Source organism: Megalobrama amblycephala, linkage group LG15 (genome assembly GCF_018812025.1).
Source record: "Megalobrama amblycephala isolate DHTTF-2021 linkage group LG15, ASM1881202v1, whole genome shotgun sequence".
Classification (NCBI taxonomy): Eukaryota; Metazoa; Chordata; class Actinopteri; order Cypriniformes; family Xenocyprididae; genus Megalobrama; species Megalobrama amblycephala.
The window spans coordinates 6,737,124-6,749,515 of NC_063058.1; the positions used below are offsets into that span (position 1 = coordinate 6,737,124).

Below are 12,392 nucleotides of genomic sequence, written 5' to 3' on the forward strand. Positions count from 1 at the left end.
GCACATCATGGCCCTCCTGTAAGTCTGTCAGGCCAAGGCACACAAAGAGCTGCACAAGGACAGTTCTGACCCAGGGTTAATGCAAGAACTGTGCACAGCAACAGACCTCGCCCTACATGCGACGAAAGTCACCATGCGTTCACACCGCCGCCGGTGAGAGCATCAACATTCGCCTTGGCCGCCCTGCCAACAACGCTGTACCTCCCGACGGGAGGGTCAAAGTAAATGACAAGTCGCGTCAACCAATCGGAAGCCTCTCAAGCGAGGACCTCTACATTCCGATTGGTTGCCGCCGGACCATGTCATAGCTCATTACCATAAAGTTAACCTGATTTCAACTCTCCTCGACGCTCTCACCATCCAAGACGTGCCGCGCCGCTCTCGCTGGAGCTCGCCGCCGGCTCTCATTGAAAATGAATGACTAGCGTCACTTTGACGCTCTCGCCGCTGGCGGTGTGAACACACAGTCACTGCGTGGTCCCTTGGGCAGATGATGTCCACACTTGTGATCCAGGAACACCATCTCTGGCTAAACCTGCCAGACATGAGGGAGACCGACAAATATCGTTTTCTTGACTCCCCATCTCCCAGGTGGGCCTCTTCTGTGACGCAGTCAAGAACTTTGGCCAGCAGTTGTCAGCGGCCCAAAAGCAGATGGAGGTGATTAAACACAACCTGCCCTAGTGGCCTGCTGCTGCATCCACCCCATCGCCGGCTGCAGCACCCCATCTGCTCATTGCCAAGGGCACCCCCTGCAGCTTCCATCTCCTCTCCCACACGGCCACACCGGGTGACAATCGCCACTGCCTGTCACCAAACCTTCAGTCTGTGGTCAGACCTCGCTTTCCTAAGGGCGGGAGTTCCCCTAGAATAAGTGTCCAAGCATGTTGTTGTCTCAACAGCCTCCACCACCAGCTTGGGTGCCATGTGCAACGGCATACAGCCTTGGGCTCCTGGGCAGGACCTCGACTGCAGTGGCACATCAATTGCCTTTGAGTTGCAATTGAGTTGCTAGCAGTACGGCTTGCCATGAACTTTCACGACAGCCCACACTCCCGGGAGAATGGAAACTTCATACCCAGGTGGTCCAGCTGATCTGGAGACACTTTGGAGCTGCACAGGTAGACCTGTTTGCCTCTCTGAACATGTCCCACTGGCAGTTGTTTTAATCCCTGACCAAGGGGACCCTCTGCACGGATGCACTGGCACACAGCTGGCCTCGGGGCCTACGCAAGTATGCATTTCCCCCAGTGAGGCTGCTCACACAGACACTGTGCAAGGTCAGGGAGGACGAGGAGCAGCTCCTGCTAGTTGCGCCATATCTGGTTTTCAGAACTGATGATCCTTGCAACAGCCCCTCCCTGGCGGATTCTTCTGAGGAAGGACCTGCTTTCTCAGAGACGGGGTACCCAATGGCATCTGCGTCCAGACCTCTGGAACCCCCATGTGTGGTCTGTGGATGGGACATGGAGGACTTAAAGTGATCTACCTCCAGCGGTGGTAGGCACTATCACTTCAGCGAGAGCAACTTCTACAAAGCATGCCTATGCTTTGAACTGTGCTCTCGCTCCTGCAAGAAGAGCTCGAACAAAGGCTGTCTCTTTCCACCCTGAAAGTGTACTTTGCCGCTATTGGCGCACATCACAATGCAGTAGACGGTAAGTCTGTAGGGATGTACAACCTGATCATCAGGTTCCTGAAGGGCTGATATGTTTCCAAGTTTCCCATTACTCCTTTTAGGGACCAGGTGGTGCAAGCGCTGACCTTGGAGGACCCAGCCTTTGCTCTGCTCTGTCCCGTTCACACTTTGCACTTGTATGTGGACCGCACGCAGAGCTTCAGGACCTCAGAGCAGCTCTTTGTCTGTTATGGAGGTCAGCAAAAGGGCTGTCTCCAAGCAGAGGTTGGCCCACTGGATTATGGATGCCATAGTCTTAGCATATCAAGCTTAAGACCAGCCATGCCCCCTTGGGGTGAGGACTTACTCCATTTTAGAGTGTTGCCTCCTCCTGGGTGTTTGTGCACGGCGCCTTGCTGACAGACATTTGTAGGGCTGCGGACTGGGCGACACCTAACACATTTGTGAGGTTTTACAGTCTCCATGTAGAGCCTGTGTACTCCTGTGTCCTCAACAAGCTTCGGTCGCAACCCACTCTGTGTCTCACTTGCAGCGACATTCCCCTCCTAGGACGGGATATGAGTGGCTTCTCTGCTCCACAGGTGAGTTCCCCACATGGTTGAACCCTGCATGGAGCTCCTCCAGCACCCTCGGCAGTCAAATGCAGTGGAGATGTCAGACGCTAGGTCTAGCACTCGTGTGTATGCCCAGAAGGTCAGCCTCTGTGCTAGACAAGGTGCCCATGCGTTGTGATTCCCCTTTGGGTGATCCCATATGTGTATTTCTCCATGGTATGGCTTCCCTGTCAGGGAGCCTGTGTCTTTCCGTTGGCAGAGCCTGCTCTCCCGTCTCTGCTGGTATTGACTCCACCGTAGCAAGGCTGGATCTACCACATAGACCTTCCATGTGTAGCACTGCCCTAATGGTCACTTCAGTGTCACATGATCCTTCAGAAATCAGTCCACAGAATATTTGCCCAAAACTATTAAGAATAATCAAGATGTTTTTTTGAAAAAGGTGAGATGAGCCTTTGTAGGTTTTTTGGTCAGCAGTGGCTTTCTCCTTGGAGCTCTCCCATGGATGCCATTTTTACCCAGTCTCTTTCTAATTGTTGCCTTAATTCAGTGTTTGATTAAGTTAAAGGGTTAGTTCACCCAAAAATGGAAAATCCATCATTCATTACTCACCCTCATGCCGTTCCACAACCATAAGACCTTCATTAATCTTGGGAACACAAATTAAGATATTTTTGTTGAAATCCGATGACTCAGTGAGGCCTCCATAGCCAGCAATGACATTTCCTCTCTCAAGATCCATTAATGTAAGCTACTAAAAACACATTTAAATCAGTTCATGTGAGTACAGTGGTTCAATATTAATATTATAAAGCGACAAGAATATTTTTGGCACACCAAAAAAACAAAATAATGTTATTTAGTGATGGGTGATTTCAAAACACTGCTTCAGGAAGCTTTGGAGCATAATGAATCAGCGTATCCAGTGTTGGGATAGTTACTTAAAAAATGTAATTAGTTACTAGTTACTAGTTACTTCTGTAAATTGTAATGAGATTACTTTACTAGTTACTGCATTTGAAAAGTAACTTCACTACTTATTACTTTACTTTTTCTTAATTTACCGTGTAGATACATGGACAAACATCATAGCCCTATCATCACTTAACCTTTCTGCATAGAGTTTATTGTATAAATTGAACCATATGAAAGAACAATAACCCCGTCTGCACAAAGAAATATGCCTCACCGTAAACAACAGAAATAAAGAAGGCTATGGTGGGGTCATTTTAAAATGGTGTCAACACACAAGTTTCAAAACACAGGCTTTGAATCGCTAATTCAAAAGTGAAAGTATAATGCTCACGGTCGCACGGGCATTCATAACAGCACCGCGCCAGGACACGCACGTACGGTTATGAACGCCCGTGAATGCATTTTAATGATGGGTTCATTAATGATGAGTTTATTATTATTCTAATAAAAAACCCAACAACAAAACAATACAATCAATGACAAACTCGCTTAAATAGGCGCTAAAGGTGAGGCGAAATGGGCAAAGTTAGGTGCGACTCTCGTTCAGCCCACTTTGAATTGAGCAGACGCGTTCAGTTCTGTAACTGAATGGTCACATGCAAAATAAAGAAATAAAATATTAAGTTTTGTTGCCAAATTTTGATTTTTTATTTTAATATTATTTAGTCTATTTGTTTTATTTGTAATGATTTAATTATAATTTAATTAATTGCTTGTCATCAACTTGCAATTCCCTTGCGAACCCCCGTTTTGGAAACCCTGTTTTTTTAGAACATTATTTACATTCATTCCTTGGCGACGCGTCATGCAGCAAAGCTACAGGTATCGCGTTTATTTTGTTTTTCCTTTTTTATTTAAAATATTCACAAACTTTTTAACTAGGCTATATCATGAATTATATGATATTTTCCGATTGTCATATATGTGAAAGTTAATGTGTTTTGTTTAAACACCTTTATAATGATCATGTTAGTTGATAAAACAGAGGATCTGTCGGATTTACATTACATAAATTCATAAATTTTTCCCGAAATAAACGTAAGTGGCTGGTGAACTGGGATAAGAGAGTAAACTTTGTTTCATACGCATTGTATCTGATATGAATAAACAATTTCGTCAAATTAAAATTTAAAAGATTATCGCAGCTTCCATATGAGTGTATGGAATCTGCATTTAACAAACTATGTCTTTTTTATACTTTATATAGCCCAGTCCTCATTCAAACATTTGAAACCTGTGGTTGAAAACTTAGTTGTAAAATATGAAAAGAGCGCGTCAATCTCTGGCTCAGCGCCAGCAGCGGGAAAGCAGGTTTGAATTTAGCGTATTGAACGTTCTCATCACACCGGTGTTATCGTACACGTTAAAAAAGTTAAAATCGATCGGGTGAAAGGGGAAAAATTGAAACTGAGGGGGCACAAATCAGATCTGAGGGGGCAATATGCCCCCTTTTTTGCCCCCTCGTGGCGCCGGGCCTGCCGAAACCCCCATCTCCGTCTCCATCTTCATTTCCCGCACAGCAGCTACGTCAAATCGATCTCTATGGCAACGGCACACATACAGGCACACGCATGCACGCACCAAACAGACAGAACATTACACACAGGCAAACACGGCTTGGGTAACGAAGGAAAGCGCGTTCCTATAGTCTAGTAAAGTAGTGTAGTTACCAATATTATTAGTGTAATGTGTTACTTTACTTCGTTACCCAAAAAAGTAATATCGTTACTGTAATCCGTTACTTTGTAACTCGTTACCCCCAACACTGCGTATCGAATCATGTTTCGGCTCGTGTCAAACCGCCAAACTGCTAAAATCACGTGACTTTGGAGCTCCGAACAGCTGATTCGACACGCTGATTCATTATGCTCCGAAGCTTCCAGAAGCAGTGTTTTGAAATCGGCCATCACTATATAAGTCATTATTTTGTTTTTTTGGCAAACCAAAAATATTGTTGTCGCTTTATAATATTAATATTGAACCACTATACTCACATGAACAGATTTACATATGTTTTTAGTACCTTTATGGATCTTGAGAGAGGAAATGTCATTGCTCCCTATGCAGGCCTCACTGAGCCATCGGATTTCAACAAAAATATCTTAATTTGTGTTCCGAAGATTAACGAAGGTCTTAGGGGTGTGGAACGGCATTGATGGTAAGTAATAAATGACAGAATTTCATTTTTGGGTGAACTAACCCTTTAAGGTCATGATTCAAGTGAGGCCTGTAGTTCTTTAGATGTTGTTCTGGGTTCTTGAATTGAACAATGAATTGTCGTTGCGCTCTTGAAGTAATTTTGGTAGGCCGGCCACTCCTGGGAAGGTTTACCACTGTTACAAGTTTTTTTTTTTCCATTTTTGGATAATGGCTCTCACCTTGGTTTGCTGGAGTTTCAAAGCCTTAGAAATGGCTTTGCAACCCATTTCAGACTGATACATGTGAATTACTTTGTTTCTCATCTGTTCTTGAATTTCTTTAGATTGCGGCATGATGTGTTGCTTTTTGAGATCTTTTAGCATGCTTCACTTTGTCAAACAGGTTCTATTTAAGTGATTCAACAGGTCTAACAGTAATCAGGTCTGGGTGTGGGTAGTGAAATTAGTGGCACAACCAGTTATTAGATTTAGGGAGTAATTACTTTTTCACATGGGACCAGGTAGGTTTGGACAGCTTTTTTTCAGCTGCATTTTCTACATCTTGAATCTACATTTTGTTTGATGATCTTAATCATTTAAGTGTGACATATGAAAAAAAAAAGATCATGAAGGGCATGGATACTTTTTCACAGCACTGTATATATACGTAAGTGTGTGTGTCACAAATCACAGTAGTACAGTACTGTTTGTATTAAACTCTGCAGTGGTGACCCATCAGTCTTACTGCTGGGCTTTATGGAGCAAACTTTATCCTACTGAACTGGATATATGAAATTTAATTTAGCTGGTGCTGAAACTTACCCTCTCTCAAAACCCCAAAGTTTGTACAACAGTTGAAGACTATTGAATTTGTGGATTCAATATTTTATTTGGGTGACAATGGATTGCTTAAAGTATGAAAAATTGACTACATTTCTGGTACATTAGCAGTAGAGAAAAACACTCAGATTCATATCCACCTCCAAAATAACATGCATAAAATCAACTTAAAACAGTAATCATCAAGAAAAACACAGATAAAGTTTAAGGCATAAATGTTGATCATTTTGATCACCCAGAACCACTCTAGAACTTCAACATCTAGCTGAAACTCTAAAAAGCCCAGGTGATGTTTTATGATAAATGGCTTTTCATCTTGTAGCACAGCTTGCACATAGTTAGCTACATAAATCAACAGTGAAATATCCAAAAGGCATGAATAACAGTTCTTCAAATGATAAAACAATGATCAAATTCTTCATAACAGAACCAGCGACTTTCAACAAAAATATCATAATTTCCATCTTAAATATTCAAGTCACAAATAACAGCAAAATGCACATGCTATGACTTTCCATCATCATTAGCATATATACATGTCAAATTGTCAACTCTCCATGGTCCTCATTACAACCATTTGATTTGAAGTTTCTGAAGCTTTTAGTCCAACGCCATATGATCGTTTCATAATTATGGAGATTCACAAGTTTTCTTTGTCCATAACACTGAGATCAATTACTTCTCAATAAGTGCTTTGTGCAAAACATAAAATCAAAGTGACTGTCCTTCTCAGACCTCGACAAAACAGTAAATTAATTGGAAAGGAAGTACAAACAATCACTCAGCATGGATTTTATATTTGGACAAACAAAGGCACATTAAAAAGATATTAGCTTTCTAACATGGCCATTTAAATCACAGGAGCAACTTTGGCTTTGAGAAGATTTCCTGCACATCACTGTAAAACTTTAAAGTGCAGATTATCTTATATGAACAGAGTGACAACTGCTTCATAAATAGCGTGAGTGAAAATTAAACACCATCACCCAAACAGCACTGTGTAGTGTGCATATATATATATATATGAGTATTGGTGCTGCTGCAATCTATGAAATAATACTGCTAAATGATTTGAGTGCCAGTTTTTGTCTTAAATTTTAATCATAAAAGAAAATACACTTTAAACGAAACAAAAACACTAGTACATAATAAGAAACAACTTACATAAAATTACAATTTTCCTGAAAACCCTTTTTAGATATTATGAATTTCTGAACATAAAGTAAATAGAAGTGTTTGATATTAAAGTCTCATTTTAAATATCCATGCATATGACTATGATTTTAAGGCATTTTATCTTTGGTAGCTTAAAGGCATTCTAAACAATAACGTCATAATCGTCGCTGAGTACTTGTGTTCCGACGCTGTGTGAAGGAGACGCTCTTGTTGTAATTCAGAGTGAAACACACAAACCTGTCAAGAAAATGTCTGGTTTACATTGGTTTGCTACCATGACGTTTTTGACTGACGCTTCAGCTGCCTGATTTTCACACAGTGTTTCTTAAAGAACATAAACAGCCTGTACTGTAGGTTTGTAGTGTCTTACAGAAGACATTGGCAACATCAACAGAGAACAAGGATGTGGAAGGAGAGAGAAGACTTGATTGTTCTTGACAAGTGTCATTCTGCATAGACAGAAAATGAGTTACAGCTGAACTCATGTGGCTTTAGATGTGTACTGCACATAAATAGATTTATAAGATTTTTACTTTGAATCTCTTATTCTATCATACAAACTCAGATCTAATAGATGCTTCCTTTACGTAGGTATCACATGGCTGACAATGAGGGAGACAAAATATGGGAGTGATTTGTCAAGGAATACCCCAAACAATGAATGTGGTGTGAAAAGATTATCCAACACAAAAAACATGAGATATTAGGAACTAGTGGCGTATGATTTTGTGTTGAAAGAGAGAGGACTGGTTTGTCACACGGGCTAAGTGTAAGCCTCTCTCATTGGCTTTCAGGTGCTAGTGAGGTCAGATAGGCCTGTGTTAGGTCAGACAGTCTGATACCACCTCGACGTTCATAGGCGAGGAGGCTGTGGTCGGACATGTGCACTGGTCAATGTTCTGGCCGTTCTGGCTAAGCTGGATTTTGAGCTTTTCCAGCTCATAGTCGTGCAGGTACTCCTGGATGAGGTAGCGCTCACGCTTTACACGAGCTTTCACGTCTGACGGCACGTCGGGGATCAACCACGCCACAAAGAACTTCACCACAAACACCACATGCTGGGAGAGAAGAGCATTATTATTACAGAAAAAATAGTATTGATGACATAAATATATTATGAAAGTCAAAGTAAGATTTTAAGCCCTGGATACAAAAAATTATGAAATTACAAATAAAAATGTACTTGCGTCCTACTTAAAAGGGTCAAAAAGCACTCTAAAGTTATCTAAACTAATTGCATTTATTTTAAATTTAAACTATAATACATTTTCATTCAATTGCAAATAACATGTAGACAAGTGTCCAAAAACATTACATTCAGTTTACAATTAAATACTCTCTTTTAAAGTATATTATTTTACATAAAATTCAAAGTATGCTAAAGTGTACTTCTTCAGAAGGGAATGAAAAGAATTTAAAGAGCCCATACCTCCATAATGATGATAAACGCCAGTTTGGCAGCTAGAATGTGCCAGAACTGCATGTTATGTTGGTACTGTTTCTCGTGTCCTGGTGGGTAGCGGTAGTCGCGGTAGCTAGAGTATCAACAGACACATTTGTCAGTGTTACCATAAATCTATCTATAGAAAGACACAGTACAAACATACACAACAGTACCTGCAGGTGGTGAAGTTGGAGCTGTCAAACCAGTCTGGGTTCTCGCCGTCCTCTGGACGGTTTGCAGGTGGAATCTCAGAGATGTTGAAGACTGAAAGGCTGTTGCTGATGTATCCTTCCATACTCTTCTCAGCACCCGGGTGATACACATACAGATACACCAGCCGAGGGATCATGTCCGACGTGAATGAGACAATAAAAGCCTGACAAACAAATGAATGACATTAGGTCTTACACTGTCTTTTGTTGTTTGATTAACATTAATGACACAGAGAAGATTATTAGGCTGCTGTCACTTTAAGAGCAAATGCACGTATCCATTATACTGATACACATCTGGTTTATATTAATTGTTTACTTTCACTTGGGACATAACCAACTGTGCTTACATGAATACTCCACACGATGGGTATTTTGGCATAATTGTGTGTGTATTAGACCATTCAAGCGCAATAAGATGTGAAAGACAACTGAATTTGCCATTGCATTCTGAGAGAGGCGGCTTTCTGCGCGTGCGCTTCAGCTGTGTGTCAGACATAGCAAGCACCACACTAAGTTGTTTTTTTTACAGCTTATTGCACGGAAACAAGCTTTCATGTGTACCAATGATTCTTATTAGCTGATTCTTTTAAATGAATCAGTCCAAAAGACTCATTAGCTTAAATACTTCAAACAAGTCCACAGTAGTTAAAACCGTTCCTGACTTATTATTTTCCTCACACTCAACTTTTTAAATTATTTTCATTTAACACTATTGCATTAGGTTTCTCATTCAAACACATTTTGGCTTGATGGTTGATTCTTTTCAACCATTTGACTTAATCCATTTAAGTTGAGAGTACATAAATGATTTTAGTTGTGATAAAATAGCATTATAGAAACTAGGAACAGGATTTCCCCTTCCCATCATGCTTTGATAGGGAGAGTAAATGTTGAAATATAATGTTATTTTATGCGGGGGGTTTTTTCATCAAAATGAAAAAATCGGGACACTTGTTAACGTTTAATGTTCTTTTATGTTTATATTTAAAACAGTTTCTGGTATGTTAGTGTTTACCATTGTGGTGAAGTATAGATCATGTGCTTGGGGTGAGGATCTGCTAACAACAATTAATGTTGTTTTAATAACAAAAACTACTTTGGGCATGCCAAGGATGTAACAAAACCGTCTTCTGGATAACGTCTAACAACGTTCAATTTAACTGGATTACTTGTTTTAAATTTTTGTTTGATATTAATATTAGGATAATTGAACTTGATAGTTTTGGACAAAATTAAGAATGTTAACCTGATTCAACTAAATGGCATTGAAATCACCTTATGTAATAAACTTAAGTTTACTGAAATAAACAATGTTAATTAAATGCAACATAACCCAGTTACGTGGAAACTGTTGACATAAAAAAGTTAAGTAAATCCAATGTATAATTTTTTTGAGTGAACCAGTTTCTGGTACAGACTCACATTGGTGACCACTGAGAAAACAGCGATCATGTTAAGGATCTCCTCCCATGCACCAATGCTGTGCGCTTTGGCTGCCACGGGCCTGCGGAACTGAGTAGTGAATTTCCAGGCATCCACTCGCACTTCCAAGATATTATTCATCAGAGCCAGCAGAGGAGCCAGCGGGAAAGAGGCCACAAACAGGGTGATGAAGCCAAACTGAACAACTGCAAAACAAAGATGAGATGATGTGCTACAGCGCCATCTGTCTGTAAAACTGAGTCATTGCAGGTTGAAAGCTTGTTCATATAGAAGTTGCAAGTAAATCAGTGTAAGTGAAGCTAATTTGAAACTCTAGTCAAGTTACAAGCAATTCATAATTACATTTAGTTAAGCTTCATTAACAATACAGTTTAATAAAGTAATTAGCTACACTAAAAGAATTGCAAAACTAATATTATTTTAAATGATAGTCCTTGGTCAGGAAGCACCATATTTAATGTTTGACAGGAATGAAAGTGAGGGACAGAAGTACAGTGTGTTCAATGGATTGCTCACGAAACATCTTTCCTAAAAACTTTCAGTAGACAAAAAAACTTAATAAAACTTGAAAATTGTAAGTTTTGAAAACTAAGACCAGTGCATGCCACTGTAAAGTCCATTCCTCACAGCCTCATTCATCATCTATGTGAAACTCAATATGGCCAATAGCTAACAGATCATAACAGATTTACATAAAAGTTACTTATTTGGCACAAAAACAACAAGGATCTCAATTAGGGTGACAGATTAAAATCTGAACTAGAGTTTTGCTAAGAAAAGCTTGAAGATACGTAAAGTGTTTGTACAGTCAGATGGTTTTTAATGCAAAACACACCCTGACAGAGTGAACAACCCCAGTGCAAAGCCTGCTCATTACACAGCAATGTATGAAATTAAAAAGTAAATGCATGGGCATGAAATATTGATTTGAGTTGAAATGATTTAATTAGCATTCTTGTAGAGACCACACAAAGAAAGAACACAAGCAATCAGAATCAAGTATTCTAAAGAGCTATGTAATAATTTAAGGTCATATATTGCTTGTATTTTTTAAATAGGCCTATACTTAAATATTCCTGGGGGGAAAAAATAGCTAAAAACTAAATTTAATTTAATCTTATCCACAAATTATTGGTCAGGAAATCAGCTAAATTTAAGCAAATGCACCTCTTAAAGGGGACTTATTATGCCCCCAAAGTCTCTTTGGGCATCTCTTTAAGACTCTGATGTCCCCAGAGTGTGTATGTGAAGTTTTAGCTCAAAATACCCCACAGATCATTTTTTTAGCATGTTAAAATTGCCTTTTTGGGGGTGAGCAAAAACGCGCCGTTTCAGTGTGTGCCCTTTAAATGCAAATGAGCTGCTGCACTGGCCTAAGAGGGCGGAGCTTCAAGAGCTCATTCTCCGGTGCAAGGAGTCTGTCAGGATGACAGAATGCACAATGAATGATGAAAAAATGCTCAGCAATGCAGGGAATGAGGAAAGGGTAACATCTTCTGTTTCAAGTTTGTGTATTAAATTACACAGTGATGTGGGAATTCATGACAGCATTGATAAAGCCACGTTGTTTAAATAGCAAATGCATTTGCGCACATGGGCGTGCTAGTCTGAAAACGAGGTGTGTTCAGGCGCGTTGTTGGTGCGTTACTATTTTGAGGGAACTGAAACAGACTGCAATATTTGTTTTGTTATTTAAACAGCGCGTTAGTAATATGCGCCTATATGCGGGTGCGCAACACACGTACATTCTGCTTATTACACACACAGGGAAGCAGCGCAGCACAAAAAACATGCCAAATTAAAAATAAAAGGATTACAATGTAAAAGATTATTATTGTATGCATAAAGATAAAAATGCTTTTTAGGAGCTACTTTTAGCCTTAAGATGTTTTGTGAATATGGCCCCTGATCTTTAATGGGGAGTGTTGCTCAACTCGTCTTAACAGAATCCCCCACACGTGCTCAAGA

At 40.2% G+C, this 12,392-nt stretch overlaps 1 protein-coding gene across 4 annotated transcripts in view; it reads right to left on the minus strand.

Moving 5' to 3' along the window:
* Positions 1-6,175: 6,175 nt before the first annotated feature.
* ano5a (anoctamin 5a) overlaps positions 6,176-12,392 on the minus strand; it is a 50,348-nt gene continuing 44,131 nt past the window's right edge. For all 4 annotated transcript variants that reach the window (XM_048158286.1, XM_048158287.1, XM_048158288.1 and 1 more), the window contains 4 exons: positions 10,404-10,609; positions 8,940-9,142; positions 8,752-8,857; positions 6,176-8,380 (listed from right to left, as the gene is read on the minus strand). In XM_048158286.1, the coding sequence (XP_048014243.1) occupies positions 8,144-8,380; positions 8,752-8,857; positions 8,940-9,142; positions 10,404-10,609 (752 nt within the window). In that variant the 3' untranslated portion in view covers positions 6,176-8,143. The remainder of the gene's footprint in view (positions 8,381-8,751; positions 8,858-8,939; positions 9,143-10,403; positions 10,610-12,392) is intronic.